The 13,312-nt window shown below is 49.1% G+C and overlaps 1 protein-coding gene across 1 annotated transcript in view; it reads right to left on the bottom strand.

Moving 5' to 3' along the window:
* Positions 1–487: 487 nt before the first annotated feature.
* Positions 488–13,312, bottom strand: part of LOC310822303 (activin receptor type-2B-like) — a 30,170-nt gene continuing 17,345 nt past the window's right edge. Inside the window, exons 2-11 of the mRNA XM_083694648.1 lie at positions 7,872–8,079; positions 5,706–5,812; positions 4,499–4,647; positions 3,516–3,659; positions 2,895–3,038; positions 2,299–2,447; positions 1,797–1,911; positions 1,545–1,683; positions 1,254–1,384; positions 488–869 (exon numbers count right to left, since the gene is read on the bottom strand). Coding sequence (XP_083550774.1) covers positions 675–869; positions 1,254–1,384; positions 1,545–1,683; positions 1,797–1,911; positions 2,299–2,447; positions 2,895–3,038; positions 3,516–3,659; positions 4,499–4,647; positions 5,706–5,812; positions 7,872–8,079 — 1,481 coding nt within the window. The 3' untranslated portion in view covers positions 488–674. The remainder of the gene's footprint in view (positions 870–1,253; positions 1,385–1,544; positions 1,684–1,796; positions 1,912–2,298; positions 2,448–2,894; positions 3,039–3,515; positions 3,660–4,498; positions 4,648–5,705; positions 5,813–7,871; positions 8,080–13,312) is intronic.

Genomic DNA, 13,312 nt, shown 5'->3' with positions numbered 1-13,312 from the left:
TAAAAAAAAAAATCCCTTGAGGAAGGTTAGTTGTGTGTAACAGTCTTCGTGTTCCTACAAGGTTGGGTTTTTTGCAGCATTGTTGTGTATGTATCGTGTTGTAGTGTTTGTTGTCCAACATGGTAGATGGTTGCTAGGTTTTGCTGGGTGAGTGGTTTAGTGGGTTGGTTGTTGGTTGTCGTCACAGGCGTTCCTGTCCAGAAGACAGGAAAAAGAGGAATAAACTAAACCAAAAACAAACGACTGTGAGATGATGAGACTGTTGAGGTACCTGCACCTGGTCGGCATTCATTCGTCGGCACCTGAATGCGCTTGGAGATGTCCATTTATTTTTTTAATTCATTTTTTTGTAGAACGTCCTCTCTTGATATTAAAAAAAAAAAAAAAAAAAAAAAAAAAAAAAAAGGAGAGAAGTGTGCTGGTAATATTGATCCGATCCAAAAAAAAAGAAAAGAAATAATAATAATTAATAATAAAAAATAAAAAAAACAATGTCAGGATAAAATAGCAGCTGCATTCATGTGGTTCTAAGTCTGAGATCCGCTGAGGCTGAGAAGAAGAAGAAGAAGATGGTGGTTGTTTTTGTTTGCTAGTTGTCGCTGGAGGAACACAGAGGCGGCGGCGGCGGCGGTGGTGGGTTTGGGGGTTGTGGGTGGGGTCATGCCACGGCATACTCAGATACTGGACTCTTTGGGAGGCAAGTCCACGTTAATGACGGAGGTCACCATGGAGACCAGACAGTCGGAGGTAGGGGGGCTGGTCAGCCGGCGGATCTGGGAGATGCGTTCCTCCACGCAGCCGGCCGACAGACGAGCCTCTGCATCGTGGTCCCAACACTCTTCAATCGTCTCACACATCTGCTCCAGACCCTGCAGGAGGAAGGGGGGGGGGGGGGGGAGACCAGACCACGCTGTAAGGACTGTTTCTTTACTGTGTATTAAGCATTTATGGCATGTTTTTTTTAAGTTTATTTTTTTGGAGTGGGGGCTGTCCCACTATTAGATTTTTTTCAGTTTTTATTGGACAGAGACAGTAGAGGAAGACAGGAAAGTAAGGAGGAGAGAGGGTATGTCAGCAGGGCATGGGCCGGATTCTAACTCATGCCGACATGGGCTTATGTGTGCACTGTAGGCCATGGTGCTAGACCACTGGGGACCACCCCAGGCCACACATAGATGACATAAACGTTTATTACACTGTCATAACTCTCAAAGTACAGAAGGGGTTGTGACAGTACTGTGTGTGCGACTCACAGTGTGTTTGAGCCAGCAGTCTTTGAAGACCGGCCGCAACTTTTTGTGAACCACCACTTCCTGTAGGTCCTCCAGGGACGGGTGCTGGCCGATCTCGTCCTCAAACGGCAGCATGAACTCCTCCACAGGGCCTGAAGCACGCACACGCACACACACACACACACGCACAGACACACGACAGAATAGTACTTTAGATGTTCTATTGGTGGGTCATGGAAGAAAGATCGTGAATCAGTGATTTTTTCAGTTTTCCCTTTTGTGTGTCTGTGTGTGTGTGTGTGTGTGTCTCACCATCCATAGCTTTGCAGCGTGACACCAGCTCCCAGAGCACCAGGCCCATGGCGTACATGTCTATCCTGAGGAAGGCGTCGCGCTGGAAGTTGATGGCTCCTTCGAGAACCTCCGGAGCCATGTAGCGCCGCGTACCCACCTGACAGAGAGAAGAAGACACAGTCAGTTACTACCCTAACACACACACACACACACACACACACACACACACACACACACACACACACACACACACACACACTAGTGACCCACCTGTCCGTGCGTGTCCCCGGGGGGTTTCCCTGGCTCGAACCTCACCGCCAGACCAAAGTCTCCAATGATGGCCGTCAAGTCCGTCCTCAACATCACATTCTTACTCTTGAAGTCCCTGCAGGAGACAAAGAGGAGCTCGGTTGAAATGACACAAAGAAGACTGAATTACGCCAAAATGGACAAAGTACACAGACAGACAGACGGGAGGCAGGGGTCAGGGTTAGAACACGAAGATCAGCTGACCCAGGGATCCTCAGAGCACTGAAATCAGCTGACCCAGGGATCCTCAGAGCACTGAAATCAGCTGACCCAGGGATCCTCAGAGCACTGGGATCAGCTGACCCAGGGATCCTCAGAGCACTGGGATCAGCTGACCCAGGGATCCTCAGAGCACTGAAATCAGCTGACCCAGGGATCCTCAGAGCACTGGGATCAGCTGACCCAGGGATCATGTTCCTGTCACGGACCACCAACGAAGCTACTCTGAGGTTGTTCTGGGTACCTGTGGGCCATGGCAGGTTTGGGCCCCTCCCCTTTGTAGCGAGGGACATCCTCGTGCAGGTAGGCCAGCCCACACGCCATTGTCTCAGCAATGTGGCACATCTCAATCCAGCTCACTGCGTTCCCTTTCAGATAGTCCGTCAGAGAACCCTGGACGCACACGCACGCACACACACACACACCACACACACACACACCACAGAGCTGTTAGAGCAAAGTAGGACTTCCCCACAGGAGAGAGAACAATTGTCTACGGTTAAAGTCAGGTATACATATTGGACAGCCCAAAGAATAGATGTCATCATTTAGATCTTCTTCATTGTCCTGATCAATGAAAGCCAGTCCACACACTGGTCTCTGTGAAATGAAGGACTATTAAATGTCAGCAACAACAACTTTCACGGTATTCAAAATTCACCGGCGAGGAAAATCTAAAAGCGATTCCTCTCTTGAGTGACAAAACACAACCGTGTCAAAGCCAATACAGACCGTCTCTCCAGGACAGCTCGGAGGTGAGACCGGCTATCGCTGGCCGGACATTTCCCGCCCCCTCCCCTCGTCTCCCCCCCCGTCCCTCTCCCCCACCGTCTCCCTCACCCTCTCGTGGAACTCGGTGATGAGCCAGAGTTCCATCTCCAGGTTGGTTCCTCGTTTCTCTGCGCCCAGGTACCGGAGCAGGTTCTCATGCCTCATCCCCGGAGTCATGAACACGTCCCGCTCGTTAATCCACGACTGCTTATCCTGTTGGGGGAGGGGGGGGGGCAGGGGGAGAGAGCAGGGTGAACAGGGGGAGGGAAATGTGGAGAATGTTAAGTTAGAGGTGTGATCTACTGCAGCTAAAACAAGGGGAGTACTTGTTTGTGACAAACGCCAACATCTCGTTGTTCGTTTTGAAACTCATAAACCAATGTTTCCCGGGAGAGAGAGAGAGAGGAGCACTCAGGATAACACCAGCGTTGCAACACATTCATAAACGCCCTTTCTCGATTGTTGGAAACATGACTCCACGCGTCCTCTCCTCCGTCCTCCACTCGCCAAACGCATCGGAGGAGAAGATCTGGGTTCCTCCCCTTAGATCTTCTCCTCCGATTTTGGTAAAAGCGAGTGGAAGATGGAGGAGAGCATGCGAGGAATCGAGAATCGAGACAATTGAGAAAGAGCCATGGACTAATTGATCTGACTTGGTGCAGATAACTGACTTCCCAGCCGCCAACCCACCTGAATGGGGAAGACCTTGACAGCCACGTATTCGTTCATCATCTGGGCCTTCCACACACAGCCAAAGCGCCCCCTGGCCTTGATCTCCAGTAACTGCAGGGGTTTCAGCCCTGCCTGTGGGGAAGGTGGGGGCTGGCCAGGGTCCTAGTGGACAAAGAGAGGGGAAAAAGTTCAGGGGTCAGAGGTCCAAGACTTGAGGTCTTACTTATTTGATCCCATTCCACTAGAAAGTAATGGCAATTTCCTTGATAGCAGAGATTTTTGTCCATTATATCAAGTCTAATGAGAATTTTCCAGAAACATCTTGTGTAACAGAGACAAAACAGATAAGATATACAGATAGCCTAACAATCAAGTACTATAAGGGCTAGATTTACAGTGGCTTTGGAAAGTATTCAGACCTCTTCACTTTTTCCACATTTTGTTGTGTTATCGACTCAATTTAAAGTGGAATTATTATTATATATATACATTTAATCCATTTTAAATTGAGTATAACACAACAAAATGTGGAAAAACTGAAGGGGTCTCAATACTTTCCGAAGCCACTGCATGTAGGTTACATGCGTTCATAGGGGAACCAATATCTCAGAGCGGTGGCGCTGAGCCGCCACTAGATGGCGCTAGACATTAACAAAGCAACGCGTGGCCTACTTGGCTGCTCGGGGGGCTCAGAACAAGATGGCCTCCGAAGAGAGAGGGATGAAAAGGGCAAGAGAGAGTGAGAGAATGGGAGTGAGAAAACATGCACCAGAGGTAAAAGAGGTAGAGAGGTATGACATTAAATACATATCTCCATTTTAACATTCCTCAACAGAGAGAGAAAGAGAGGAGAGGGACAGAGAACAAAAGAGAGAGAGAGAGAGAGACAGAGAGAAAGGAAGAACGAGAACAAAAGAGAGAGAGAAATCAATGAGGGGGGCAGAAGAAGAAATGTGGTGTGTGTGTGTGTGTGTGTGTGTGTGTGTGTGTCCGTGACTGACCTCGTTGATGTCGACATGACCATAGGGGGGTTTGCGGTGGCGGTACATCCAGAAGGCCAGCAGCAGAGCCATGGAAAGCATGGTGATGGGCAGCAGAGAGTAGACCAGCACGTTGAGAAGAGAGGGGGTGGGAGGGGGGGGCTTGATCACTAGGGCACAGAGAGAGACACACAGAAACACCATGTTACAGAGAGTAGACCAGCACATTGAGAAGAGAGGGGGAGGGAGGGGGGGCTTGATCACTAGGGCACACACACACACACAGAGACACACACAGAACACCATGTTACAGAGCTGTCAGGGGAAGGGGGGGGGGGGTGAGGGAATGAGGAAGGGGCAGAAAAGGGAGAAAGAGAGAGGGAAGAGATGAGAGGAAAGGGAGAAGGAGAGAGGGAGGGAGGGGAAGAGGAAAGGGAGAGAGAGAGAGGGAGGAGAGGAATGGGGGGGAAGTGGGGAGGGAGAGGGAGCAAGGGAATGTTTGGAAACAAGGGAGGGCTTGGAGGAAGAGGAAAAAGACTGGAAAGAAGGGAGAGAGAGAAGGGGGGAGAGAGCAGGGAGGGTTGGCAGTACAGCGGTATAGGAATAGGTAGGTAATCGCTATTCAAGTTTTTACCTTTCAAAGCCTAGCATCTGCTGTAACACACACAAGCCCCCTCCCCCTCCTACCCTCATCCCCACCCCACACCCACGCCCACCTATGCTGCCTGTCTAGATGCAGGTCTCTGTGGAACACTTTAGGGGGGGGTACCCCCCGTACAGAGAGAGCAGCCAAAACGTTGAGGCGCTACTCTCCTGGCAATATGGCTCTGAAGCGTCAAGCTTCTGTCATTCAATACTGAACACACCTCACTCCAGCCTGCTTGAGATCCTACTGAACCCTGCCGTGAGTGTTTGAGAACAAGAGTCTATAGTCAGGCACAAAGACACGCACGCCAGGGCCGCTTATACGGGGTTCAAAATTAAACGCATCAAATAGGATTATCCTGTCCTATCGCTTTTCACCCGAGGCAAAGAGGTGGCTGGGGATATTGGGTCGTAATCAGGGCAAATCAACTCTAAAAAAACAACAACAAAGGAATGAAGATATGATCGAGGAAAATGTACTTCACAGACAGTATTGTCAGTAACTTCACAGACAGTATTGTATGGGAGACTGATCGGTGACCAGGTAGGAGAGCCCCCCCGCCCTGCCCCAAACCCCCCTTACTTGGTCCGTTGACGTCAGGCAGGTGTGTGAACCTCTCGTTGCAGAAGTTGCCCTCGCAGCAGCAGAAGAACACCTGAGGATTATCCTCTGTGGCCACACACTCTTGTCTGTCAGAGAGAGAGGGAGAGAGAAGGAGAGGGAGGGAGGGAGAGAGAGGGGGGGAAGAGATAAAAGCTTTGTGACAACAGTAAGTTTAGAGTAAGGTAAGACGGTTACACAAGGCGTCTCTATCTGACTGATGCAACCCTGACTCTTAACTATGTGTGTTTCCATTAACCACACCAGCAGAGCACTAAAATACCCCCCCCCCCCCCCCCCGTGCATTCTAAATGGTATGCTGGGGTGGATATTAGAACATGTAGCGACTGATTGACCCCCCCAGTAAAGATCTGGAGGACAGGAGGTCCGGTAGCCGTGATTCTGCTGACAGGGCACTGGGCCGGGCCCCGGGGTCGAGCACAGCATGGTGCAGTGTCAGCGGTGTAGCCAATGGCAGGTCGGTCTCTCTCTCTCATTTTAGCCTATTTTAAGAGTGTCATAGCAAAGGCAAGCAAACATTTAATAAATTTACTGAAATTTCAAATAACATGTTTTCGCTTTGTCATTCTGGGGTATTGTGCGTGAATTGATGGCAAATTATTTTAATTTAATCCATTTTAAAATGAGTCTATAACAACAAAATGTGGAAAAAGTGAAGGGGTCTGAACACTTTCCGAAGGCACTGTATGTCCTCTCCACTTGTATGTGTCTCAAGTGGTCTTACACCTAACGGGTTCTCACAGAGTTCTTTCTTCTCTTTGTGGAAAAATCGAACATACACCAAAAGCTGGGCATGCATGGTGGACTTGGACATGCATGGTGCACTCTGAATAGCTGCACCAGTACATCCTCCAGTCTTTTTTGATGTTGTTTGAGCAGACAATTGGGACTTGATTGATTGATTTTCTCACACAACTCATCTTTTTGTTTACCCTCAAGTAATGGCTCAGCGGCAGCATTCATGCAGTCCTTAATCACCACCCCGTCAGTAAATGGCTTTTTACGTTGACCCAAAATCCATGCTACTTTTAGCGAACATTCGTTTGCGTAATGCTGGGGCGTTAATGAATGTGATAGTATTCTGGTGGACCGATCATACTGGGATCTGAGTTAGTTTATTTTCCGTGCCCTCACCTCTGACTTCAGTGGGTATGTTTGCTCAAAAGACCTCTGCTTTGTTTCGTAGTGGCGTTTCACATTGCCACTTTCTATGATCGCCACGGTCTCGAAACATATGAGACAGACTTGGTTTACTACTCGCAGCGGGAAGAACGAAGACACATTGCTCTGTCCATTCATCCTTGAAAGCTCGATTTTCGGAGTTTACTTTTCTTATCTTTGAGCACGCCATGCTGTCATCTCTCCTCTTGCTAGCTCTTGCTTTCGATCCTCTCTATTTCTCTCTAGCGAGAACTTTCTACAATGACCAGCCTCTCTTTCCACGCACTGTAAACAATGGCTTTGATTGGCTGAGTAGCGTGAAGCGCTATGACCGTATGACGTACGTACGGAAGCTGGACAAGCTGCGGCAAAGGTCTATAGCCACGCCGGTAATAATATGATTCATTTCTCAATAATTGATCAAAAATGTATCGCGGTCTGGACAGAACCGGATCCGGACTAGAGTCAACCAGTGACCTCTGCCCTAGGGCAATAAGCCTATTCATTTGGAACAGGCTGTACCACCACACTGGTGCTGGCTGCATAATCTTATCATGATTACAGTCTAAACAAGTGTCTTTAGAGTCACTCAAGCCAGTAGAATGTATGGTATGAGAACCATTCACCTGAGACTGGGAGGGGAAGAGGGGTGGGGGGGGGGGGGGTAGGGGCTATTTTAAGAGGAGCAGCCTCTCCATGAAGCGACCTGGGATTGGTAGTGTTACTGGCCCACTTTCGTACCGTGTCTGTGTCGGTGCGTGTGTGTGTGCATTTCTGTGTGTATTTGTGTGTGTGTGTGTGTGTGTGTGCGCGCATACGTGTTTCCTACTACGACACTCTCCCAAAAAAGCCATCAAGGGAAATGACTTTTCACAACGACAAACTGAACTAACGGCCGGTCGGTTCTTCTGTGTGTGTGTGTGTGTGTGTGTGTGTGTGCGTGCGAGGGCGGGCGTCCGTCCTGACCTGTCGTAGCAGTTGAAGTCGTCCAGCCAGCAGCCTTTCTTCACCAGCTCGATGGTGCCGGAGTTGTTCCTCCACGAGGCGTAGCAGTGGGACCTCTTGTCCTTCTCGCCCTCGCAGCGCTCCACGCCGCTGTGGTTGGTCTTCTCAATCTCATAGCTGACGTTGTAGAACAAACACTCCCGCGTGTCCACCTCCCCCTGGCTCGGTCCTGATGCGGGGAGAATGAGAGAGAGAGAGAGATAGATAGATAGATAGACAGACAGAGAGAGACAGAGAGATAGATAGATAGAGAGAGAGAGAGAGAGAGAGAGACAGATAGATAGAGAGAGAGAGAGAAACATGTTGGGGGGGAAGGGGAGGGGGAGAGAGAGAGATAGAGAGATAGATAAGAGAAACAGAGAGAGAGAGATAGATAGATAGATAGATAGACAGAATAGAAAGAGAGAGAGAAAGATGTTGGGGGGGAAGGGGAGGGGGAGAGAGAGAGAGAGATAGATAGATAGATAGACAGACAGAGATTGAAAGAGAGATAATGAGAGAGAGAGAGAGCGAGAAACATGTTAGCCAAGCTTAAAAACAGATACAGTTCAGTTCACCTCGGTTATATATCCTCCCTCAAATACCGTAAAACTCACTGTTGTGTTTCGTCACAACTGTCTCGATGTTCCGATTCCACACTTTGGGCGTTATCGGGGAAAAAAAGAACGTCTACTGTACTTATGAAGCAGGCAAATCAAGACGCCGCGTTTCCACCGACAGATCGGGAGTGACAGGTGTAAGCGGGTTGAAGAAAGGACATAGCACGTTAAACCGCCATGGTCCCTGCCTCGACAACTCTCGTCATCTCTCTGTCTCTCTCTCAGCAGAAATGCCCCCACAAAAAAAAAAAAAAATAAGAAAAGGACATGTTTTGTCAGGTCTGGTTTCTACGGCGAGGGATTCTTCCACATTGCTGCCCTGGCACGGGGACGAGCGGCAGGCGTGCGGTGGAGCGGCGGTGGGGGGGGGGGTGGGTGTGGGCGCTTGATGTTTTGAGGACACGCCGCTTTGCAGTGCCTGCAAACAGAAGCACAGGGGACCATCATCCCCGTGGGGCTGGAAAACGCTCTCCTCTTTTTGTCAAAGCAGCCGCCGAGCCGTTCCCAATGCCTGAGTTGGATACGGCAGGCTTAGAGGGAGAGGGAGAGAGAGAGAGGGCGTTTAAGGTAAAGAGGGATTGAGAGGAGAGGAGAAGGGAGGGGGTATTTTTTAATGCAGGCGGAGAGAGAGAGAGAGTGAGAGAGAGAGAGCGGGTGGGTGGGTGGTGAGGGGGTCTTTTGAGGTAAAGGCAGCAGCATGGCGTCTCGCTGAAGTCACTGCAGCATGTGTTTGTCGAGAACGTCGGCAGCTCTCTCTAGGGTACAGACTAAAACGAGGCGCGTGCACACACACACAGGGTCATATATACACACACACCAGACACACACACACACACAGACAGACAGACACACACACACACACACACACACACACACACACACACAGACACACACACGTACACACGGACTGACACACGCGGACAGACACACGCACACACGAACATACACACACACACACGGACATACACACAGACATACATACACACACACACACACACATAAACCGTTGCAGATGATCCCAGCGGTGTGAAAGCCCTGCCAGCTTCCTCGGAAGAAGAGCAGCCTAGAGCAGCAGGAAGGAGGGAGCTCCCTTTCTCTCCTCCTCTTTGCTGGAACAAGGGAGGGAGGGAGGGAGGGAGGGCAGGAGGGAAAGAAAGAGAGGGATAGAGATAGACATCGGGAGAGAGATAGCGAGAAGGGGAAAGGGAGTATGGCAGGATAAAGAGAGAGAGCGAGAGGGAAGAGAAAGGGAGAGTGCGAGAGAGAGAGAGGGAGGAGATGGAGTGTGAGAGAGCGAAGGGCGAGGGGGAGAGAGAGAGAGCGAGGGAGGAGATGGAGCGTGAGAGAGAGAGAGAGAGTGAGCGTGGAGCTGTGTTTACTATACAACACAGATTTGGCAGCGCTGGCTGCGGCAGATGTTCTTGCCAATCTGTGCATTGCGGTTGCCTGGCAACGGGAAATGTGGTAGTGTATCGTCGTTACCTCTTCCCCCAGACAAAGCCCTATTCAACCCCTACTTCTCACACACACACACACACACACACACACACACACACACACACACACACACACACACACACACACACTAGCCTGTAGAAAGTGCGGCGAACCCGGTGCCAACACCACCACCGCGTTTGCGTTGCCATACTACGGGGTGAATACTAAAAGCATGCTACGCTATGTTAGCCGGTCGGCCGCAGCCACGGCCGCCCTCATCTGCATTCAGAGGCTCGCTCCACTGGCTTCCATGGGGACATCAGGGGCTAATGACCGGAGCAGATGTCAGGGGCACAAAGGGAAGTATGCACTCCAACCAAGGCTCCACACGAACGCCTCAGAGGAGCCACAGAGGAGCAGCATTACTACCTCTCTCTCCCCTCTACCCATTACGTGGCCAATATAATTTTACTGTCACCAGAGTCGTTCTGGCCGGAGAAGAGTGGCTAGCTAGCTGGCTGGCTGGCTGGCAGGCAACACCGTGACCCGCTTTCATTCACAACATCAGAGGACGAGGAAATAACCAGAAAACATAAACCGTCGTCATCAAAAAAACAACCTGGTTTATATGTTTGTGATGATTGGTGGCGTTAAAACAAAACAAAACAAAAAGACAGGGGAGCCATTCCAACCGGTAAACCAAGCCCAGTGTGTACTACTAGTGTGTAGACGTGAGCGGGGAGGGGAGGGCTGCCGTTCCCGCATCCTCACAGCCACCGAAAACAGCTTCATCATACCTCCAGACACCACTCAGGAGAGAACGAGCAGACATCTGTTTCTAACACTTGGCAGCTAGCAGCCTATCTCCTTCGGTCCCAAGGGACGATGTGTCTCTGAAGGGTGACCTAGCAAAAACACATTTTCTTCAACGGAAATATAAGGCCCGGTTTCAGACGTTACAGCGACTTCTCATTGCAGTAACCTGTTATTAACCTGTTAACCTTATCAAATGTTGCCATTACAGTCATGTTCGGGTCTATTAAACTGTTTTTTAATAGACTAGATGAAGGGATCTGGTACTACCATGCTAGAATGACCACAAGTCCCATAGCAAAGCATTCCACTAGAAAAAGACGTTCCAGAAGAAACTTTGTGGGCTTGTAAAGTCTTATTTTGGTAGTGGAAAAGGTTTAAAAGATGTTTCGATAGAGTTGCTGGGTAGTTGAAAGAAAGAGAGATGGTCTTGTTATGGTAGCGGATAAAGTTAGAGATGGTTTGGATGGATGGATGGATGGATGGATGGATGGATGGATGGATGGATGGATGGATGGATGGATGGATGGATGGATGGATGGATGGATGGATAGGATGAGCCATGGAGTACTTCAGTGGAGTGGATTCTACATCTGCGACAACATCCTGCTGCTCCTGCCTCCTCCAGCTGACTAACTGCTGCGCATCTCACTCACGCTTCTCCTGACTTTCAAACAAACCCCCGAGTCTATGAGCTTTCTTAGTTACAACAACGCCTCTGGTTACAACCTCAAATAAAGCAGAACAGTAAGAATTCAACTACACGAAAGAGCAGGAGATGGCAAATTACACACGACCGCGTGAGGTAGAAAACAGGCAGCGCTATTTATTTATTTATTTAAAATATGTTTTTAGGGCATTTCTGCTTTATTGAGAGAGACAGTAGAGATTGACAGGAAGGATGGGTGAGAGAGGAGGGATGACATGCAAGATATGTCGAGGGTCGGAATCGAACCAGGAACCTTGCGATTACGTGCTACGCCACTAAGCGCCCCCCTTTAGCGGTATTTTGACTGGGATAGGTGCGAAACGTAATGCCTACAGGAGGTTCGTTCTGTGCAGGAAGTAAATTTCAATGCATCGGAAGTCATGCTAATGTGTTTTTTTGTGATGAGTGGCTGGTGAATTTTCTCATCCACAAGACACCTTGAAAGAAAGTGAGATAGGTTGGTTGATTGGATGGATGAATAGATAGATTAAAGAGAAGACGGATAGAAGACAGAGGGCAGGTATATAAAGATCAAAACAATTAAGAGGTTAATCAGTGTGGGTTATTCTGAGTGAAACAGTAGTGACTGGTGAAAGGATGATGCTTGGTAGTTGAAAGGTTAGACAAGATATTGGAAAGATAGAATGCTAGATAGATGGTATGTTAGATATAGATAGATAGATAGATAGATAGATAGATAGATAGATAGATTGAGCCAGAGGCAGTTCAGTGTTAATTTACCTGACTCTGTTTATCAGCAGACACACACACACAGTACGAAAGTGGGCCAGTAACACTACCAATCCCAGGTCGCTTCATGGAGAGGCTGCTCCTCTTAAAATAGCCCCTACCCCCCCCACCCCCTCTTCCCCTCCCAGTCTCAGGTGAATGGTTCTCATACCATACATTCTACTGGCTTGAGTGACGCTTTGGGGTGATTCTGAAGATACTTAGGACTGTTTAGACTGTAAACATGCATGCATGCACACACACACACACACAGCAATTACAAAGTCCTTGTCCACAGTTACAATGTCCAGAGCTCACCTCCTGTCTACCTCAAAACACTATGATTCAGGAGACTCACTGACACCGTTCTTTATCGACCAATCACAAAGGCTCGTGTGGAGAGTGTGGTTCAAATGCATGCTGGGGCATTTGTAGCTTGAGCTTCAAAATAAAACGTGGTCTTAGCAATGATGTGACTTGTTTTCTAGTCCTACTATACCAGCCGGTCACACATCTAGTGATTAGTCACATAAAATGAACCACGCGTATTTGTGAAAAAAAAGAGAAAAAACCCCACCTCCCTGCCATCCAAGTAAGCTTGATCTGAGAGGGGGCCCCTGAACTGTGGAAGGCTATTCAATGAAAAGCAGTGGGTCTCCATGAGACATGAGGAGGGATGGAGGGGAGGGAAAAAAGAAAAGGAAAAGTCTGGAAGTCATTTCGTACGGCCCATAAACGGCGTCAGTCTGCACTACCGTGTGCACGCGCACGCACGCACGTGGGCTACCTCTCACTCTTTGTGTTGTTGTCCTTCAGCTCATGTGGGTTTTGTGAACAGCAATGAATGTGTTACTGTGCACGAATGCGCACGCGCACGCGCGCGCACACACACACACACACACACACACACACACACAGGAACAGAGTGAGGCCAAACCTCTAGTGCTGCTCTCACATTCCTTACAAGGACCCTGCTCTGTAATTAGAACCAGAGCCGGTAGACCGCAGACACACACTGGTCAGTCCCTTCAACACACTCCACAAATGTAGGTTTTCTTGACAAGCCTCAGAGGCTGTTAGCTGTGTAAACAATGAAGTAATTAAACGACAGAGAG

This window comes from Argentina silus (genome assembly GCF_951799395.1).
Source record: "Argentina silus genome assembly, chromosome: 1".
NCBI classification, from domain to species: domain Eukaryota; kingdom Metazoa; phylum Chordata; class Actinopteri; order Argentiniformes; family Argentinidae; genus Argentina; species Argentina silus.
This window is presented reverse-complemented; position numbering and strand designations above follow the sequence as displayed.